Source organism: Euleptes europaea, chromosome 18, assembly GCF_029931775.1.
Source record: "Euleptes europaea isolate rEulEur1 chromosome 18, rEulEur1.hap1, whole genome shotgun sequence".
NCBI classification, from domain to species: domain Eukaryota; kingdom Metazoa; phylum Chordata; class Lepidosauria; order Squamata; family Sphaerodactylidae; genus Euleptes; species Euleptes europaea.
In genome coordinates this window covers 8,281,138-8,297,698 of record NC_079329.1, presented here as the reverse complement: position 1 = coordinate 8,297,698, position 16,561 = coordinate 8,281,138, and the positions used below count along the sequence as shown (strand labels likewise).

At 49.6% G+C, this 16,561-nt stretch overlaps 2 protein-coding genes across 2 annotated transcripts in view; one reads left to right on the top strand and one right to left on the bottom strand.

Annotated features, from left to right (window-relative positions):
• Window positions 1–1,515: 1,515 nt before the first annotated feature.
• Window positions 1,516–12,787, top strand: OSGEP (O-sialoglycoprotein endopeptidase). Its single transcript, XM_056863024.1, has 11 exons — window positions 1,516–1,630; window positions 2,543–2,662; window positions 3,947–4,122; window positions 4,536–4,631; window positions 5,200–5,249; window positions 7,081–7,159; window positions 7,283–7,348; window positions 8,628–8,718; window positions 9,916–9,991; window positions 11,926–12,024; window positions 12,736–12,787. Exons 1-11 carry the CDS (start codon window positions 1,516–1,518, stop codon window positions 12,773–12,775), a joined length of 1,008 nt encoding a protein of 335 aa, XP_056719002.1. The 3' UTR covers window positions 12,776–12,787.
• Window positions 12,788–13,866: 1,079 nt separating this feature from the next.
• LOC130489326 (solute carrier family 12 member 3-like) overlaps window positions 13,867–16,561 on the bottom strand; it is a 31,909-nt gene continuing 29,214 nt past the window's right edge. Inside the window, exons 25-27 of the mRNA XM_056863022.1 lie at window positions 15,721–15,856; window positions 15,353–15,420; window positions 13,867–14,008 (exon numbers count right to left, since the gene is read on the bottom strand). Of these exons, the coding sequence (XP_056719000.1) occupies window positions 13,867–14,008; window positions 15,353–15,420; window positions 15,721–15,856 (346 nt within the window). The remainder of the gene's footprint in view (window positions 14,009–15,352; window positions 15,421–15,720; window positions 15,857–16,561) is intronic.

Here is a 16,561-nt window from a genome sequence, read left to right as displayed (position 1 = left end):
ATCAGATAGAAGGTGATGTGAAAGATCTCAGCCTGAATAACTTCTGCCGGTCAGAGCAGACAAGACTGACTTTGAGAGAGGAGAGGCTGTGGCTCAGTGGTAGAGCATCTGCTTGGTGTGCAGAAAGTACCAGGTTCAATCCCTGGCATCTCCAGTTAAAGGGACTAGGCAGGTAGGTGACGTGAAAGACCCTTGCCTGAGACCCTGGAGAGTTGCTGCTGGTCTGAGTAGACAGTACTGACTTTGATGGACCAAGAGTCTGATTCAGTATAAACCAGCTTCATGTGTTCATGTGAGAGACCTTTGACTCAGCAGAAAGTGTTCAACATGTGCTGTTAAAAGACAAGGGAGCTGAAAAACGGGGGGTATTTTCTAGCCAGTTGGTAACTGCTAGGATATATTTGTTTTTCCTCTTAGTAGAATCCTGCTATCTTGGCTTCCAAGACCAGAGCTCAATAGATGAGGAGAGAAGCTCTCAGAATGTCTCACTGTGCTCAGTAACATTGCAATGTACCTTTGTTGGTGCGCAATCACCCTGTCGTATGCACTCATCAGAGTGGTAAAAAGCCCGATGGAATCAGTTACCTTTTAGTGCATGCTCATTATGGATAAAATGTAGGGTCCTGATCTGGGTTGCCGTGTCAAAATGTGGGTGGGGGAGGCAGTTGCTCCAGATTCATCAACTCAAAATCCTACAGCATACACGCTACAAGATCTTTCGTCTCCAGACTCTGTTCCCCGTTTTTGGCACGCTAGGTAACTCTTAGCCTCCAGATGGGCGAGAACTTACTGTCGCTTCCCCACCTCAGCTCTGAACCACAAAACTATCATTGTGGTATAGTGGTTAGGAGCAGTGGACTCTAATATGGTGAACCGGGCTGGTTTCCCCATTCCTACCCACGAAGCCTGCTGGGTGACCTTGGGCTAGTCACAGTTCTCTCCGAACTCTTTCAGCCTCACCTACCTCACAGGATGTCTGTTGTGGGGAAGGGAAGGGAAGGTGATTGTAAGGCGGTTTGATTAATAATGCTGCTGCAGTCATCTTGTTTGTGGGCTTCCTAGAGGCACCTGGTTGGCCACTGCGTGAACAGACTGCTGGACTTGATGGGCCTTGGTCTGATCCAGCAGGGCTTTCCTTATGTTCTTATGGAGGATGAGGCTATCTATGGCTACTAGACAAAATGAATACTAGTTTTGATGCATGCCTATTCTCTACAGGAACAGAGGAGCATGCCTGTTATATTAGGTGCTGTGGAACACAGGCAGGACAATGCTGCTGCAATTGTCTTGTTTGGGGGTTTCCTAGAGGCACCCGGATGGCCGCTGTGTGAACAGACTGCTGGACTTGATTGGCCTTGGTCTGATCCAGCAGGGCTTTTCTTATGCTCTCCTTAAAAGATAGAGACAATGGTATATTTTATTCTTGTTTTCCTATTTGACGGGGAGTCCTGTGTTTCTGAAATGGGATCAAGACGATGTCTCTCTCCTTTTTGTTTTCCAGGAGGAAAGTGGGCTATGCCGGTGGTTATCGGCTTTGAAGGGAGCGCCAACAAGATCGGTGTGGGGATTGTGCGGGATGGGGAAGTCCTCAGCAACCCCCGGCGGACATATGTCACTCCTCCGGGGCAAGGTCAGAGTCATATGACACACACTCTCTGTACTTATGCAAAAATGATTGCCCTCTGTAATTTGAAATGCTGTTTGCTACTCTCCAACACGAATTAGCTGAATTTGGCAACCTTTTATATGAACTAGGCATGTTAGCATAAGTGTCCATAATTTATTCTGTTTTTAATTTACTCAGTTACATAAATAATTCTGTGTTTACTTGTTGTGGGGAAGAGCATGGGGCTATGCGGGGCACTGAAGCTCTAACTCCCCCATCAGCTAGTCCTCCCCGGCTTCTGAAACGTCCAGGGACAAGGCCACAGTTTCAAGCATGCCTTCACAATCCTAAAGCCTAGAAACTTGCTTTTTGAAAAAGAAAAGAAGAAGAAAAAAGTCTATGTTATTCCCGTGGAATCTCAGCATACGTAAAATCCAATAGAAATCCTCTCTTGCTGTTGCAAATATTATTTTATGCCCTGTGGGTTTTGTGTGCATCCGGAGCATGTGCACAAACACAGACTTTGCTGTCAGGGATCTGAAGTACTGTTTCCACCTGTATACGTCCACCTGGATTCTAAAATTGGCTGGTGAGGCTTGGCTACAGGCTGTCTGAGATACACAACATGGTGTAGTGGTTAAGAGTGGCGGTTTGTAGTGGTGGACTCTGATCTGGAGAACCGGGTTTGATTCCCCACGCCTCCACATGAACGGCGGAGGCTAATCTGGTGAACTGGATTGGTTTCCCCATTCCTACACACAAAGCCAGCTGGGTGACCTTGGGCTAGTCACAGCTCTCTCCGAATTCTCTCAGCCCCATCTACCTCACAGGGTGTCTGTTGTGGGGAAGGGGATTGTAAGCCGGTTTTATTCTCCCTTAAGTGGTAGCGAAAGTCGCCATATAAAAACCAACTCTTCTTCTTCTTTCCTGATCCAGGTTTCCTGCCAGGTGACACCGCGCGTCACCACCGGTCCTGCGTCCTGACCGTCCTGCAGGAGGCGCTGCGTGAGGCTGGGCTGAAGCCATCAGACATTGACGCTGTGGCTTTTACGAAGGGTGAGTCCCTTGAGGGCCTTCTAATGGGGATGGAACTTAGTCTGGCTGTAATGGATTGTTCAAATAGATGGCCACATTGAGGACTCTGCAGACCGAAGTGTGCTGCGATTTCTTTACAAAAAGGTTCATGAGGAGGCTGGGGATATTCAGTTTTAAGCGAGAGATGGCTAGGAGGGGGCGGGACAGACAAGCACAAAATTACGAATGCTGTCGAGAGGATACAGAAAAATGAAGACTTGGGCCTTCCGATGAACCGGTTGGCAGCAGATTCTATTTTGTATTCATTTATTTTATTTACAAAACTTATATCTGCCCTCGCAAGGGCCACCAAGGCAGTGAACAATTTGCAACATACATGAGAGGGAGGGCATCGTGGCCATCTTCTGGGCATGGAGTAGGGGTTACTGGGTGTGTGGGGGGGAGGTAGTTGTGAATTTCCTGCTTTTTGCAGGGGGTTGGACTAGGTGACCCTGGTGGTCCCTTCCCACTCTATGATTCTATGATAAAATCACATTTTAAAACCCTTAAAATCAATCCTCCCACGCACAATCCTCAAATAGGATTTGTCCCCCCAAGAACTACTGTCAGCCCCTAGTTTAAGTGACTGAAACGAATTTGCAAGGAATGGGCTTGCCAACAGCTGCAGCAACTAAGAATGGAACCTCCATGTTCAGAGGCAGGCTATCCTTTATTTATTATTATTTTATTCGATTTCTACCCCGCCCTCCCCAGCCAGCAGATGCATGCAAGCCTCGTAGAGCCCTTGACTGTTGACTGCTGGCTGATTTCCTCAGCTAGTCTTGGTGTTGTGGGTTCATCTGTCTCAAGAGGAACAGGCGGAGGCTTTCCTGCCTAATTTGGACCCAGATCATGCCTTTGAAAAACATTTTGCTTTTTGCCTTGAAGTTTTAATGTTGCTCAATCTTATTTAATGAGGCTTTTTGCTAATTGCTAATTGCTTTTTGCTAATTTTATGACTTGTTATATTCCTGTGTGTGTGTGCATGTGAGAGAGAGAAGAGAGAGAAAGAAAGAAAAGAGAGAGAAAAAAGCACACCATCCTGGGGTTGTTGAGGGTTTTTTGGAAGTTGAAATGTGGGATATAAACAGTCCTGTGAGTTTTTTGGGAATTTTTTCATAGAAATGTATACTGTTGGAAAATTTTGTGCACCACATCACTGGCTATAAATCAACTAAATGTTTGGACTGCGGTTGTGGCTACAGAAACAAAGAGCAGGTTCTTTGCTTTTCTAGCGGGACTTCTGATGTTCAGCCTCTCCCTCAGGTCCAGGCATGGGCGCCCCTTTGGTGACGGTGGCGGTGGTAGCCCGGACGGTAGCTCAGCTGTGGGGGAAGCCTCTGCTGGGGGTCAACCACTGTGTGGGGCACATCGAGATGGGGCGGCTGGTGACTGGTGCCCAAAATCCAACAGTGCTGTATGTTAGCGGCGGGAACACTCAGGTAGGTGTGAGCATGGGCCTTCTGTATTGCCTGGGTCCTGTAATGAGGGTGTCTTGAACACATGAAGCTGCCTTCTACTGAACCAGACCTTTGGTCCATCAAAGTCAGTATTGTCTACTCAGACCAGCAGCAGCTCTCCAGGGTCTCAGGCAGAGGTCTTTCACATCACCTACTTGCCCAGTCCCTTTAGCTGGAGGTGCAGGGGATTGAACCTGGGACCTTCTGCATGCCAAGCAGAGGCTGTACAAACTGAGCCACAGCTCCTCCCTCTTGAAGGCCTGGGTGCCGTAATGAGGGAGCAAGGATTGGGGGGCAGGGGAGACCTCTGGGGTTCTTTCCTGGAGCCTTTAGAAACCCCCTGGGTCTCTGCCACAGAAGGAACTGCGTTCTCGTCTCTGTTTCTTTCCCTGTAGGTCATTGCCTATTCAGAGCATCGCTACCGTATATTTGGAGAGACCATCGACATCGCTGTCGGCAACTGTCTGGACCGCTTTGCCAGGGTGCTGAAGGTGAGCCTGTGGGAAGAGACACGCAACTAATTTTCCATATGAGTCGGGAAGGAAAAGAACAGGGAAAATTATAGAATCATAGAGTTGGAAGGGACCACCAGGGTCATCTAGTCCAACCCCCTGCACAAGGCAGGAAATTCACAACTACCTCCCCCACACACCCCCAGTGACTCCTACTCCATGCCCAGAAGATGGCCAAGATGCCCTCCCTCTCATGATCCACCTAAGGTCACAGAATCAGCATTGCTGACAAATGGCCATCCAGCTTCTGCTTAAAAACCTCCAGGGAAGGAGAGCCCTCCACCTCCCAAGGAAGCCTGTTCCATTGAGGAATCCCTCTAACTGTTAGAAAGTTCTTCCTAATGTCTAGATGGAAACTCTTCTGATTTAATTTCAACCCGTTGGTTCTGGTCCACTAAGGAAGGTGGAGAGAGTAGGGGAAGAAGAAAGATGTTTGGGAATCCAGTCCAGAGGGGCGATTTCTCGCTGAGGATTGGACGAGGGAAGCCGACAGCGGCTTGAGAGGCTTTCAGGAATTCTGCTAACGCCATTGCATCTCTTGCCTTAGATCTCAAATGACCCCAGCCCAGGCTACAACATCGAGCAGATGTCCAAGAAGTGAGTAAAGAGGAAAACTTAAGAAGTGTGCTTGACTTTTGGGGGTTTCTTCCCTCTGTTCCCCAAATCCTAGAACTTTGGGGGGACCCAATGGAATTGACAGGCAGCAGATTCAACAGGGACACTCTGCACGTGATTAACTTGCAGAACTCACTGCCTGAGGGTAGAATGACAGCCACTAGTTTAGATGGCTTTAAAAGAGGAGTAAGGAGCCCCGTGGCGCAGTGTTAAGCTTCAGTACTGCAGTCCAAGCTCTGCTCAGGACCTGAGTTCGATCCCGACGGGAGTCGGTTCCAGGTAGCCGGCTCAAGGTTGACTCAGCCTTCCATCCTTCCGAGGTCGGTGAAATGAGTACCCAGCTTGCTGGGGGTAAAGGGAAGGCACTGGCAACCTGGGGATGACTGGGGAAGGCACTGGCAAACCACCCCCATAAACAAAGTCTGCCTTGGAAACGTCGGGATGTGATGTCACCCCATGGGTCAGGAATGACCCAGTGCTTGCACAGGGAACCTTTACCTTTTTGAAAGAGTAGATAAATCCACAGAGGATAGGATAATTAATGGGCATTAGCCGCAACGGCTAAGGGAGTCCGGGTGTTCAGAGATGGTGTATTATACCAGTTGCTGAGAGGTAACAGCAGTGGGTGGTTTTGGTCTTCATGGCCTACTTCTGGGCCTTTCCAGGGCAAGGATGGCTATTGGCTGTGGAACTCCCTGCCCCAGGATGTGGTGATGGCTGCCAACTTGGAAGGCTTGAAGAGGGGAGCGGACATGTTCATGGAGGAGAGGGATATCCATGGCTATTAGTCAAAATGAATCCTAGTCATGATGCATACCTATTCTCTCCAGGATCAGAGGAGCATGCCTATTATATAAGGTGCCGTGGAACGCAGGCAGGAGAATGCTGCAGTCATTTTGTTGGTGGGCTTCCTGGTGGCCCCTGGTTGCCCACTGTGTCAACAGACTGCTGGACTTGATGGGCCTTGGTCGGATCACAGGGCTTTTCTTATGTTTATATGTTGTGGGAAACAAGATGCTGATTGAGGTCTGATCCAGCAAGGCTCTTCTTAGGTTGAGGTGTGTAGTTAGCATCTCTAGTTGCCCTGTTTGGGGGCTGAATGTTGTGTGTTGTGGCAAGGCAGTAAAGACCTCTGAAGTTGGGAGGGTAGCCAAGGATGTGAGAGGAGATGAAGTCTGCAGTGAAGTTCTCTTGGAGACGAGGCAAGTCTGCTTTATGCTTAACGACATCCTGGGCAGCGGACTACATTTCTGATACGTCCCTTTTCCCCTTCAAAAATGATCCTATAAACTTGACTTGAGATAAAGGACATAGGAAAAGCCCTGCCGGATCAGACCAAGGCCCATCAAGCCCAGCCGTCCATTCACACTGTGGCCGACCAGGTGCCTCCAGGAAGCCCACAAAACAAGACGACTGCAGCAGCATTGTCCTGGCTGTGTTCCACAGCACCTAGTATAATGGGGATGCTGCTCTAATACTGGAGGGAATAGGCATGCATCATGACTAGTATCCATTTTTACTTGTAGCCACGAATAGCCCTATTATCCATGAACATGTCCACTCCCCTCTTCAAGCCTTCCAAGTTGGCAGCCATCACCACATCCTGGGGCAGGGAGTTCCACAATTTAACTATGCATTGTGTGAAGAAATATTTCCTTTTATCTGTTTGGAATCTCTCACCCTCCAGCTTCAGCAGATGACCCCACGTTCTAGTATTATGGGAGAGGGAGAAAAACTTCTCCTGGTCCACTAAATAAATGTAGTTGATGCATTTCCCCACACAGGAGGATTTCATGTTCTCCTCCCTTCGCAGGGGTCAAAAGCTGGTTGAACTTCCATATACGGTGAAAGGCATGGACGTCTCTTTCTCTGGGATCCTGTCCCACATAGAGGTAAAGCGAAATCCTCTCCACAAGTGAGACAGTCTTTCCAGACTCTGCCTCTCCAAGGCAGGGGAAGGCCTTTGCCAGCAAAAGGGCAGCTGCCTTATCCTTCCCTCTTTTCCTCTGGTATAGGATGTGGCCCACAGAATGTTAGCTGCCCAGGAGTGCACGCCAGAGGACCTCTGCTTCTCCCTACAGGTGAGGAACCGAGGTCTGTGATGGGACTGACAGGCTCGCGACAGGGGCCCAATGCTGTGTAGCTAGGGTTGCCAACCTCCAGGTGGTAGCCGGAGATCTCCCGCTATTACAACTGATCTCCAGGCAGCAGAGATCAGTTCCCCTGGAGAAAAGGGCCACTTTGGCAATTGGACTCTATGGCATTGGAGCCCCTCCCCTCTCTGAACCCCGCCCCAGAATCTCCAGTTATTTCCCAACCCAGAGCTGGCAACCCTACGTGTCGCTCAGTGCTGAAAGAAGCACCCCTTGTTCATCTGCTGTGTGGTTGTTTTGGCCAGTCCAGTATGGAGGGTGTTCAAACAATGCAGCTGATATTCTTACCCAAGGTGGCCTATCATATTACTTTTAGATCAACCAAGAAAAGAGAGAGTGTTGTGTAGTGGTCAGAGCAGGGAGGTTCCCCAACCTTTTTTGATCCTGTGGGTACCTTTGGAATCCGGACACTGGGTGGTGGGAGGAACCAAAAAAATGGCTGCCTCAGGAGGCGGAGCCAACTACAAAAAAGTCAGGGAGGGAGGTTATGCATAACTCTTTTCAGCATTTCAGACAGAAACTCTGTGTAACAAGATGCTTTTTAAAATGAGCATATGCATGCAGGAAGCAATTTTCCTCCAGGCCAGATTGACCTGGGATCCTGGAGTGTTTTTTCACCTCCAGTGTCCCCTACTCCATGCCCAGAAGATGGTAACAAAAACCCCTCCAGGATCCCTAGCCAATTGGCCTGTAGGAAAATTGCTTCCTGACCCCAAAGTGGTGATCAGCATTACCCAGGGCATGTAAGAAAGGGCTGTGAGAGCCAAACACTGACACAATTCTTCGTGGCCCCCCCCTCTCATGAACACAAGAACACATGAAGCTGCCTTATACTAGAGCCGCTGCCTTATACTGAGTCAGACCCTTTGCCTATCAAAGTCAGTATTGTCTACTCAGACTGGCAGTGGCTTTCCGGGGTCTCAGGCTGAGGTCTTTCCCATCACCTACCTGCCTGGTCCCTTTAACTGGAGAAGCCAGGGATTGAACCTGGGGCCTTCTGCATGCCAAGCAGATGCTCTACTACTGAGCCACGGCCCTTCATGATCTGCCTAAGTTAACAGAATCAGCATTGCCAACCGATGGCCATCTAGCCTCTGCTTCAAAACCGCCAAGGAAGGAGAGCCTCATACTCGGCAGTTATGAGTCAAAAGCGAACCGGTGCCCTCGAGTCATTTGTCTGTTTTCTCTCCCTCCTTCCCCTCTGCAGGAGACACTGTTTGCTATGCTGGTGGAGATCACAGAGCGGGCCATGGCGCACACCGGCTCCCACGAGGCGCTGATCGTGGGCGGAGTCGGCTGTAGGTATAACCAGGAAACTGTTGAGGGAAAGGCCGGAACCTTTGCCTTTCATGGTGCAAGTCTTTTTCTCACTCCAGACACTTCCCTCTCCTACCTCAGATTCTGGCTTCCCTTTTAAACTGATCATAGGTCTTTGATTGTTTGGAGGGGGCCATGGCTCAATTGCAGAGCGTCTGGTTGGCAGGCAGAAGGTCCCAGGTTCAATCCCTGGCATCTCCCAACTAAAAGGATCAGGGTGAGGTGAAAGACCTCTGTCTGAGGCTCTGGAGAGCCACTGCTGGTTAGAACAGACCATAATTTCCTTGGTCGATCAAGAGTCTGACTCCATGGAAGGCAGCTTCATGCGGTCACAGTGGCTGCAGATCAGAGAATGGGTCATTAGCTTAGAATCATAGAGTTGGAAGGGACTACCAGGGTCATCTAGTCCAACCCCCTGCACAAGGCAGGAAATTCACAACTACCTCTCCCCCCCCACCCCCAGTGACCATTCCTAGATCAGAGAGGTTATGTCTGTGTGGAACAGGGGACATTGAAACCATCAAACATGCACTGATACGTTGCCCATTCTACCACGAAGCTAGATCAAAGCTTATTTCCCCCCTACTTGGTAAATTCCCCAGTGAGCCAGTTGAGCTTTTGGCAAAGAAGCTCCTATTGGGAGAAGACCCTCAGCTTATGCTCCAAACTGCCAAGTTCTGCGCGGTTGCTATTAAAATACGCAAAGCTTTATTAGAGAATGATTGTTAGAATATTTTACAATTTTAATATGATAATTTCAACCAGGGCTGCTTTTATTGACCTTACACCTTTATATGTCTGTGATTCTGCAGTGCAAAACTATTGTGTCTGGAAACTTTGATATGTTGGCATGTGATTGGTCAGTTGACCGTATTAATCGACTTGACTTGACACCCCCAGTGACCCCTACTCCATGCCCAGAATATGGGGGGGGGGGAAATGCTCCAAGATCCCTGGCCAATCTGGCCTGGAGGAAACTTGCTTCCTGACCCCAAAGTGGTGATCGGCATTACCCTGGGCATGTAAGAAAGGGCCACGAGAGACAAACACTGATGCAAACCTTCCTTCCCTGCCTCTCATGATCTGCCAGCTCAGCTGAGGTGTTGGCTGTTGCTTTTGAATATGGCCTTTTGAACATTTGTGACCACTGGTAGGCATTCACTGTGACCGTCCTTTAGGTAATGAGCGGCTGCAGGAGATGATGGCCATCATGTGCCGGGAAAGAGGAGCAAAACTCTTTGCGACAGATGAGAGGTAAGACCCTGACCCCCCCCTCCCCTCAGTATGGGCTTTCGGGAGCCAATGGGTATCACACAGTTGTTTGAATAATGCAGGATGCGGCGTGGGGAAACGGCTTCTCACGGTGGTGAAGGGGTCTCTCAATCCCAGATTGCCAGCTTAGAGTAAAATGTAGCAATGTAGACACACAGAGGAACTATCTGTTGCCCAAAGAGGCTGCCTGTCTCAACTCTGCATCAGTCACTGATCTGGTTGTTTTTCCTGCCTGGAGGAGGCAATGCCACAGCAGTCGTTCCTGTATAAATTCAGGGGTTGGTTCCCCTTGACAGGTAATTCTTACTGAGAGCCAGTGTGGTGTGGTGGTTAAGAGCGGTGGTTTGGAGCGGTGGACTCTGATCTGGAAAACCGGGTTTGATTCCCCACTCCTCCACATGAGCGGCGGAGGCTAATGTGAACTGGATTTGTTTCCCTGCTCATACACACGAAACCAGCTGGGTGACCTTGGGCTAGTCACAGCTCTGTTAGAGCTCTCTCTGCCCCACCTACCTCACAGGGTATCTATTGTGGGGAGGGGAAGGGATTGTAAGCCGGTTTGATTCTCCCTTACATGGTAGAGAAAGTCGGCGTATAAAAAATCAACTCTCCTTCTTCTTCTTACTCCTGAAACACCTAAGAGTAGCAGTCCTGCTTCTCACCATGGTCAACCTTGATGCCCCACAAGCAGGGCATGGAGACCCCAGCCTCCTTCCCCATTGTTGCCACTTAAGTATGAGCATTCGGAGGTATACTGCCCCTGAACACAGAGGGGTCTAACGCGCTCAGTATATACTACGTTTAAAACGTGTTATCCCGGTTAGATCGCACCTCAGACCTCCCGTTTCGGCTTGGAAATGCTTTGGAAGCGCCAGACATCAGTTTTTCCCCAAAACGCCTATACCACGATGTATTTCCTTATGTCGTTTCAAAACAGGAAAAAGGATCCCTGGAGACACACACACCCCAAAGCCGAAGCCTGGCATTTGCAACTGGGGGGGGGGGTCTCTTGCAGCCTCTGCGGGTGGGAGGGGTCCCCCCAGCAGCAAGGCGGCAGAGCGGAGGGGGGTGCAAGGCGGTGTGCCCCTGCGGGGCTGCGGGGCAGGGCAGGGGTCTCCCCACTGCTTACACTGGAGACAGTGAGGGGCTGCTCGAAGTCCTTGCTGCCCACCAGGCGGAAGCCCCAGGGGCCCAGGCTGGGCTGGGCTGGGCCGGCCGGTGTGCTGCGCCTCGGGGCGGGGGCTCCACGGCTGCCCTGCTGCCAGCCGGGCAGAGCCCTGCTGACGCAGCAGCAGCTGCGGGAGCGGCGCTCACCCGGCCACATGCGCGCCTGGAACCGGACGGGAGAGCGCGCACGGGCGCGGCGGGCAGCCTCGCCCAGGAACGGAGCAGACCCTGGGGACTCGCTAAGTCCCCCCCCCCAAAAAAAAGTCTCTCGCCCCGGGGCTTCAGCTGCACAAGACTCGTGTCCCAGGAAGGAGGAGGAGGAGCTGGTTTTTATACCCCATGCTTCTCTCAACGGTGCGATAACGATATGACGATAAACCGTCTTGGGAGCAGTCTTCACAGGCACTGTGCGATCGGAAATGAAGAATACACATCCAAAACACACACACCGAGCACGATGATACTTTGCTGTAAATTGTTGGTGTGTTAAGGCCCAGAGGTTCCATTTAACCATCATGGCTAATAGTGATTGGTGGGCCCATCCTGCATGAAACGCTTGAAAATAAATTTGGGGGTGGCATAAAAACAGAAGTGTTTTCATAATGCAGGGAAATAAAGTTATAATTATAAAATCAGTGTTTCAGCATATTCAAGGAAAAAATGTGCCATAACCATCCAAGTCCCTTTTCAAAAATAGAAGGGAGAACGCAAGGGTTCTGGCTTCATTCAGACTGCCTTTTTCTAACCAGGTTCTGCATTGATAATGGAGCCATGATTGCACAAGCCGGCTGGGAGATGCTCCAGTCAGGGCACGTTACACCTCTCGAGGATTCATGGATTACACAGAGGTGATTTATGCCCCATTTTTTTGGAGTAAAGGGCTTGGGGGGGTTAAATCTCAGCAGTTCAGAAAGAGGAGTTTTTGTATTTGATGCAGTTCGCAGAGAAAGAGAGATAAAGATTGCGCGCCTTTCTATAAAATGCAAATTGCAGATTAGTGGAGCCTCAATTAGTCTTGAGGATGTGCAGGAAAGGGAGGGGAGGTTTAACCCTTCAAACGTCTCTCGATTTTGCTATTTGAAACCAGACCCCCTCCCACTCCCCACTGTTAATATTGTACAGAAGAAAATATGTGTTTTTAAAGAATGCATGTGATTTCATTTAAAAGCAGAGAAGAAGCTGGTTTTGAATAGCAAACCCAGATAGAGGTTGAAGGGTTAAATCCCCTTTTCCCTTTCCTTAACAACCCCAAGGTAAACTGAAGCTGTATGACCATGCAGTTTGCATTTTATAGACATGATTTTGTCTGGTTTCTAAGATCACATGGGAGTTTGGGTGTAGGGGTCATATCACTGACTTGCAATACCATATCCTGCTCTTGTAAATTTTCCATTTTGTAGTCCTTGGTCAGGAAAATGTTTATGGGACAGGTTTTCTCTTGATGGAAGTGTTAAGTGTAACACAGGGAGAAGTTAGTAGCATGGGACTGTGAAGGAATTGTGACGATGACCAGAGACAAGCCCCTCCCGCACTAGACAATCTCTGCTCCTTCTTTGCAGGTATCGTACCGACGAAGTGGAGGTGACGTGGCGCGATTAACCCCTTCCCTTCTGCCCGGAAGCCACCCCGTCTCAGTTGTAAGGGGACGACAGCGCAAACATTTTGAGCAAATTCTCGGAATCCCAGTGGTAACTCGCAGGGCAACAAATTCTGCCTGGAATAAACGTTTCGGTTTTGTAGTCGTGTTGGGTCGTTTCTAGCCTGAGATAAAAAGAGATGTGGCGTCTGCACATAAAGAAAAAAAATTAGGGTGGGATCTATCCTCTCTTGTTTTCAGAAGGCGAATTGGGTGGCGAAGAGGAAGGCAGCGCGTAGAGACTGCACCGTTCCTCTGTGCCCCTTTCTGTGTTCTCTGCTTTGCAAAGTGGGAATAGTACGTGAACCAGGAGTGTCAAAAATAAGGCCCGAGGGCCGGATCTGGCCCCTTGAGCACTCCTATCTGGTCCACGAGGCAACCACCCCCCACCAGTCCTGATCTGGGCTGGCGAGGCGTGGCCCGACCAAGTGACATTTATGTCATATCCGACCCTTGTAACAATTGAGCTTGACTCCCCTGACATATAAAACCCTCTTCACCTGATCTGAGGATTTATTCGTCGTGCTCCCCTCCCTAGGATTGCAGGATGTCTCCCCTTCCTTCCTGTAGTCTCTAAGGACAGGACTACTCAAGGGCTGTCCCTTGTGGTCCCGATAATTTATTCAGCCTCTGTAAAAAGTTTCACCCAAGTTCAGGACGTAAGAGGACAGCAGGGCCATTACAGCGTGGGACAGGCAGAAGGTTTAAATTAAGAGTCGCACCCCTATTGTTAAAACAACAGTATTCAAAATTTATTTCAGTATTTACACATAGCCCCTTACTTAGGCACAGATCCCAAGGAAGTTGATATAGTAGATAAACAGTCCGCTGGGTAAAATCCAAGGGAAAAGAACAAGGTCTCAGCAGCACCACATTGTGGCACGCATCCCTTCCTTGCTTCTCGTAGATGAAGACGATTCGTTCCTTTATGTGCATGCACCGCAGAGCCCAATCTTGGGCACGTCTGCAACACGTTTTCAGAATCATGCGCTTTCCCAAAACGGGGGGACGGTCCTTATCTCCTGTGTGGTGCGCGCTTCAATGGCGCTGCCTTCTACTGGCAGTAGACCGTCAGTACATCCTGCTGGTTACCCCGGATGAAGGCGAAGGGCGGGTGTAGGTTCTTGGAGACGGTCTCCAGCCAGGCCATGTAGAGCGCGCTTGGACAGGCCTCTTTTCGGACTACAGGGAGGCTCCTGGAAGACAGGGGAGGAAAAGATGGGCCAAAAGCAGAAAGACCCCACCCTAGACTTGAACACACATTGCCTGCTGGGGCCCCCTCTGCAGCCTTACATCCTGACTTAAACCATTCACTAGCAGCCTTTTGTCCTCATGGGCCTCAAGGTGGCTTATGATACAGATTTTTTAAAAAACACTTACAAAAGAATACATAAAATGCATAAACCAAAAATTTTAAAATCGCAATAAATTAAGAAATAATAATATTAATAATAAATTAATCAAACGCAGTCCTAAAGGCATAGAAAAGAGCAAGAGTCCAGTGGCACCTTAAAGACTTAACAAAATTTCTGGCAGGGTATGAGAACATAAGAAAGGCCCTGCTGGATCAGACCAAGGCCCATCAAGTCCAGCAGTCTGTTCACACAGTGGCCAACCAGGGGCCTCCAGGAAGACCACAAACAAGGCAGCTGCAGCAGCACCATCCTGCCTGTGTTCCACCGCACTCAAAATAATAGGCATGCTCCTCTGATACTAGAGAGAATAGGTATGCAGCATGACTAGTATCCATTTTAACTAATAACCATGAATACCCCTTTCCTCCATGAATATGTCCACTCACCTCTTAAAGCCTTCCAAGTTGGCAGCCATCGCCACATCCCGGGGCAGGGAGTTCCATAATTTAACTATGCGTTGTGTGAAAAAATACTTCCTTTTATCTGTTTTGAATCTCTCACCCTCCAGCTTCAGCAGATGACCCTGCGTTCTAGTATTATGGGAGAGGGAGAAAAACCTCTCCCTGTCCACTCTCTCCAAACCATGCATAATTTTATAGACCTCTATCACGTCTCCCCTTAGCCGCCTTCTTTCCAAGCTAAACAGCCCTAAGCGTCTTAACCGCTCCCCATAGGACAGTTGCTCCAGTCCCCTAATCCTTTTGGTTGAGCTTTCTGAAGAAGTGAGCCGTGGTTCACGAAAGCTCACACCCTCCAGAAATTTTTGTTAGTCTTTATGGCGCTACTGGACTCTTGCTCTTTTCCACTGCTTCAGACAGACTAACACGGCTGCCCATCGTGGTTCTAAAGAAAACTGTCTGTAACCATCTCCTAAAAGTTGAGAGTGAGGAGGGCAAGTGCATCTCCCTGGGGAGGTGGTTCTATAATCGTGGGGCAGCCACTGAAAAGGCCCTCTCTCATGTACCCATCAGAGGACAATCAGGAGGTGGTGTAGCCCCATGGAACAATCAGGAGGGCCTCCATGTAGGGGTGAAACTGAATTCAGAGAAGGAGCTCAGGAAGGGGATTTTGAGAGAGATTACTGGGTAACCCAAACACGTTGACCTCTCGAAGGGGACAGCTTACATGACGATCAGGGCCGCATTGCGTGAATGGTCCTGCAGGATCTCGTGGAGATAAATGTGCTGCTCGGTCTGGAAAATGATCAGGAAAGGCATTAATTGGGTTTTCAGGTCGGTCAAGGTCGTTCTTGCCTACTCGGACTGGCAGCGGCTCTCCAGGCTCTGAGGCCGACCTCCGACCTGATCTTTTTAACTGGAGATGCTGGGGATTGAACCCAGGACCTTCTGCATGCCAAGCAGCTGCTCTACCACTGAGCCACGCCACCCCCTCCTCTTGCTAAACTGCAATCAAGATGCCAGCTACAACTCTACAGTCCTCTCGCTCCCGTTCTCGGCTCATGGCACTCAAAGCAGAACCTGGAAGCGTTTCACCTTTCTCTTGTAGACTCTGAGGTCTTCGTCGGTGACTTTCCAGGGCTCGTCCTTTTTCATGTCTTCCATGGCTTCTTGGCCCCTCTGGCCTTCGTTGAGGCGGAATGGGGCGATGAGATCCTCAAACTCTTTGAGGCTGCAACGGAATAAGAAGGAGGTAACGCCAGAAGGGGGAAAGAAGGTGTGGGGCCCAGAAGGGAGTTAGGGGGAAGCGGTCTAACCTCGTGATGTGGGAACGTGCAAGGGCTAGCATTCCAGCTTGCCACTGTTATTTTAAAAAAACCTCTGGAAAAAATGAGGCTACACCTGGGCAGGAAAAGGAAAAAGAGAGCCAGGTGGAAGGATGGAAGTTTATTTAGAAGAAGAAAAAGAAGAAGAGTTGGTTTTTATACCCTGCATCTCTACTTTTAAGGGCTCTCAAACCGGATTACAATCGCCTTCCTTTCCCCTCCCCACAACAGACACCTCGTGAGGTAGGTGGGGCTGAGAGAGCTCTAAGAGAGCTGTGACTAACCCAGGGTCACCCAGCAGGCTTCATGTGGAGGTCTGGGGAATCGAACCCCGTTCTCCAGATTAGAGTCCGCCGCTCATGTGGAGGAGTGGGGAATCAACCCCAGTTCTCCAGATTAGAGTCCGCTGCTCTTAACCACTACGCCACGCTGGTTGTCCTAGCTCTTCTCCACGTTTCGCAAACTGCTTCGTCAGGGGAACGTCTACAGAAATTTCTCTGCTCCCACCTTGAGCAATAACACTGCAGATGTCTTGAGGCAAACAAGCCTATCCCCTCCGTCGCCTACGCAGTAGCAGCAGAAAAATCAGCAAGAGGTCATGGTCCAAATTT

What these genes read in the sequence shown, in the direction of transcription:
- OSGEP (XM_056863024.1), top strand. Translation starts at nt 1,516, where the DNA reads ATGCCGGTGGTTATCGGCTTTGAAGGGAGCGCCAACAAGATCGGTGTG. An exon ending in ATCGAGCAGATGTCCAAGAA is followed by an intron (nt 5,250 to 7,080) that starts GTGAGTAAAGAG and finishes CTCCCTTCGCAG; the next exon opens with GGGTCAAAAGCTGGTTGAAC. An exon ending in GATTCATGGATTACACAGAG is followed by an intron (nt 12,025 to 12,735) that starts GTGATTTATGCC and finishes CCTTCTTTGCAG; the next exon opens with GTATCGTACCGACGAAGTGG.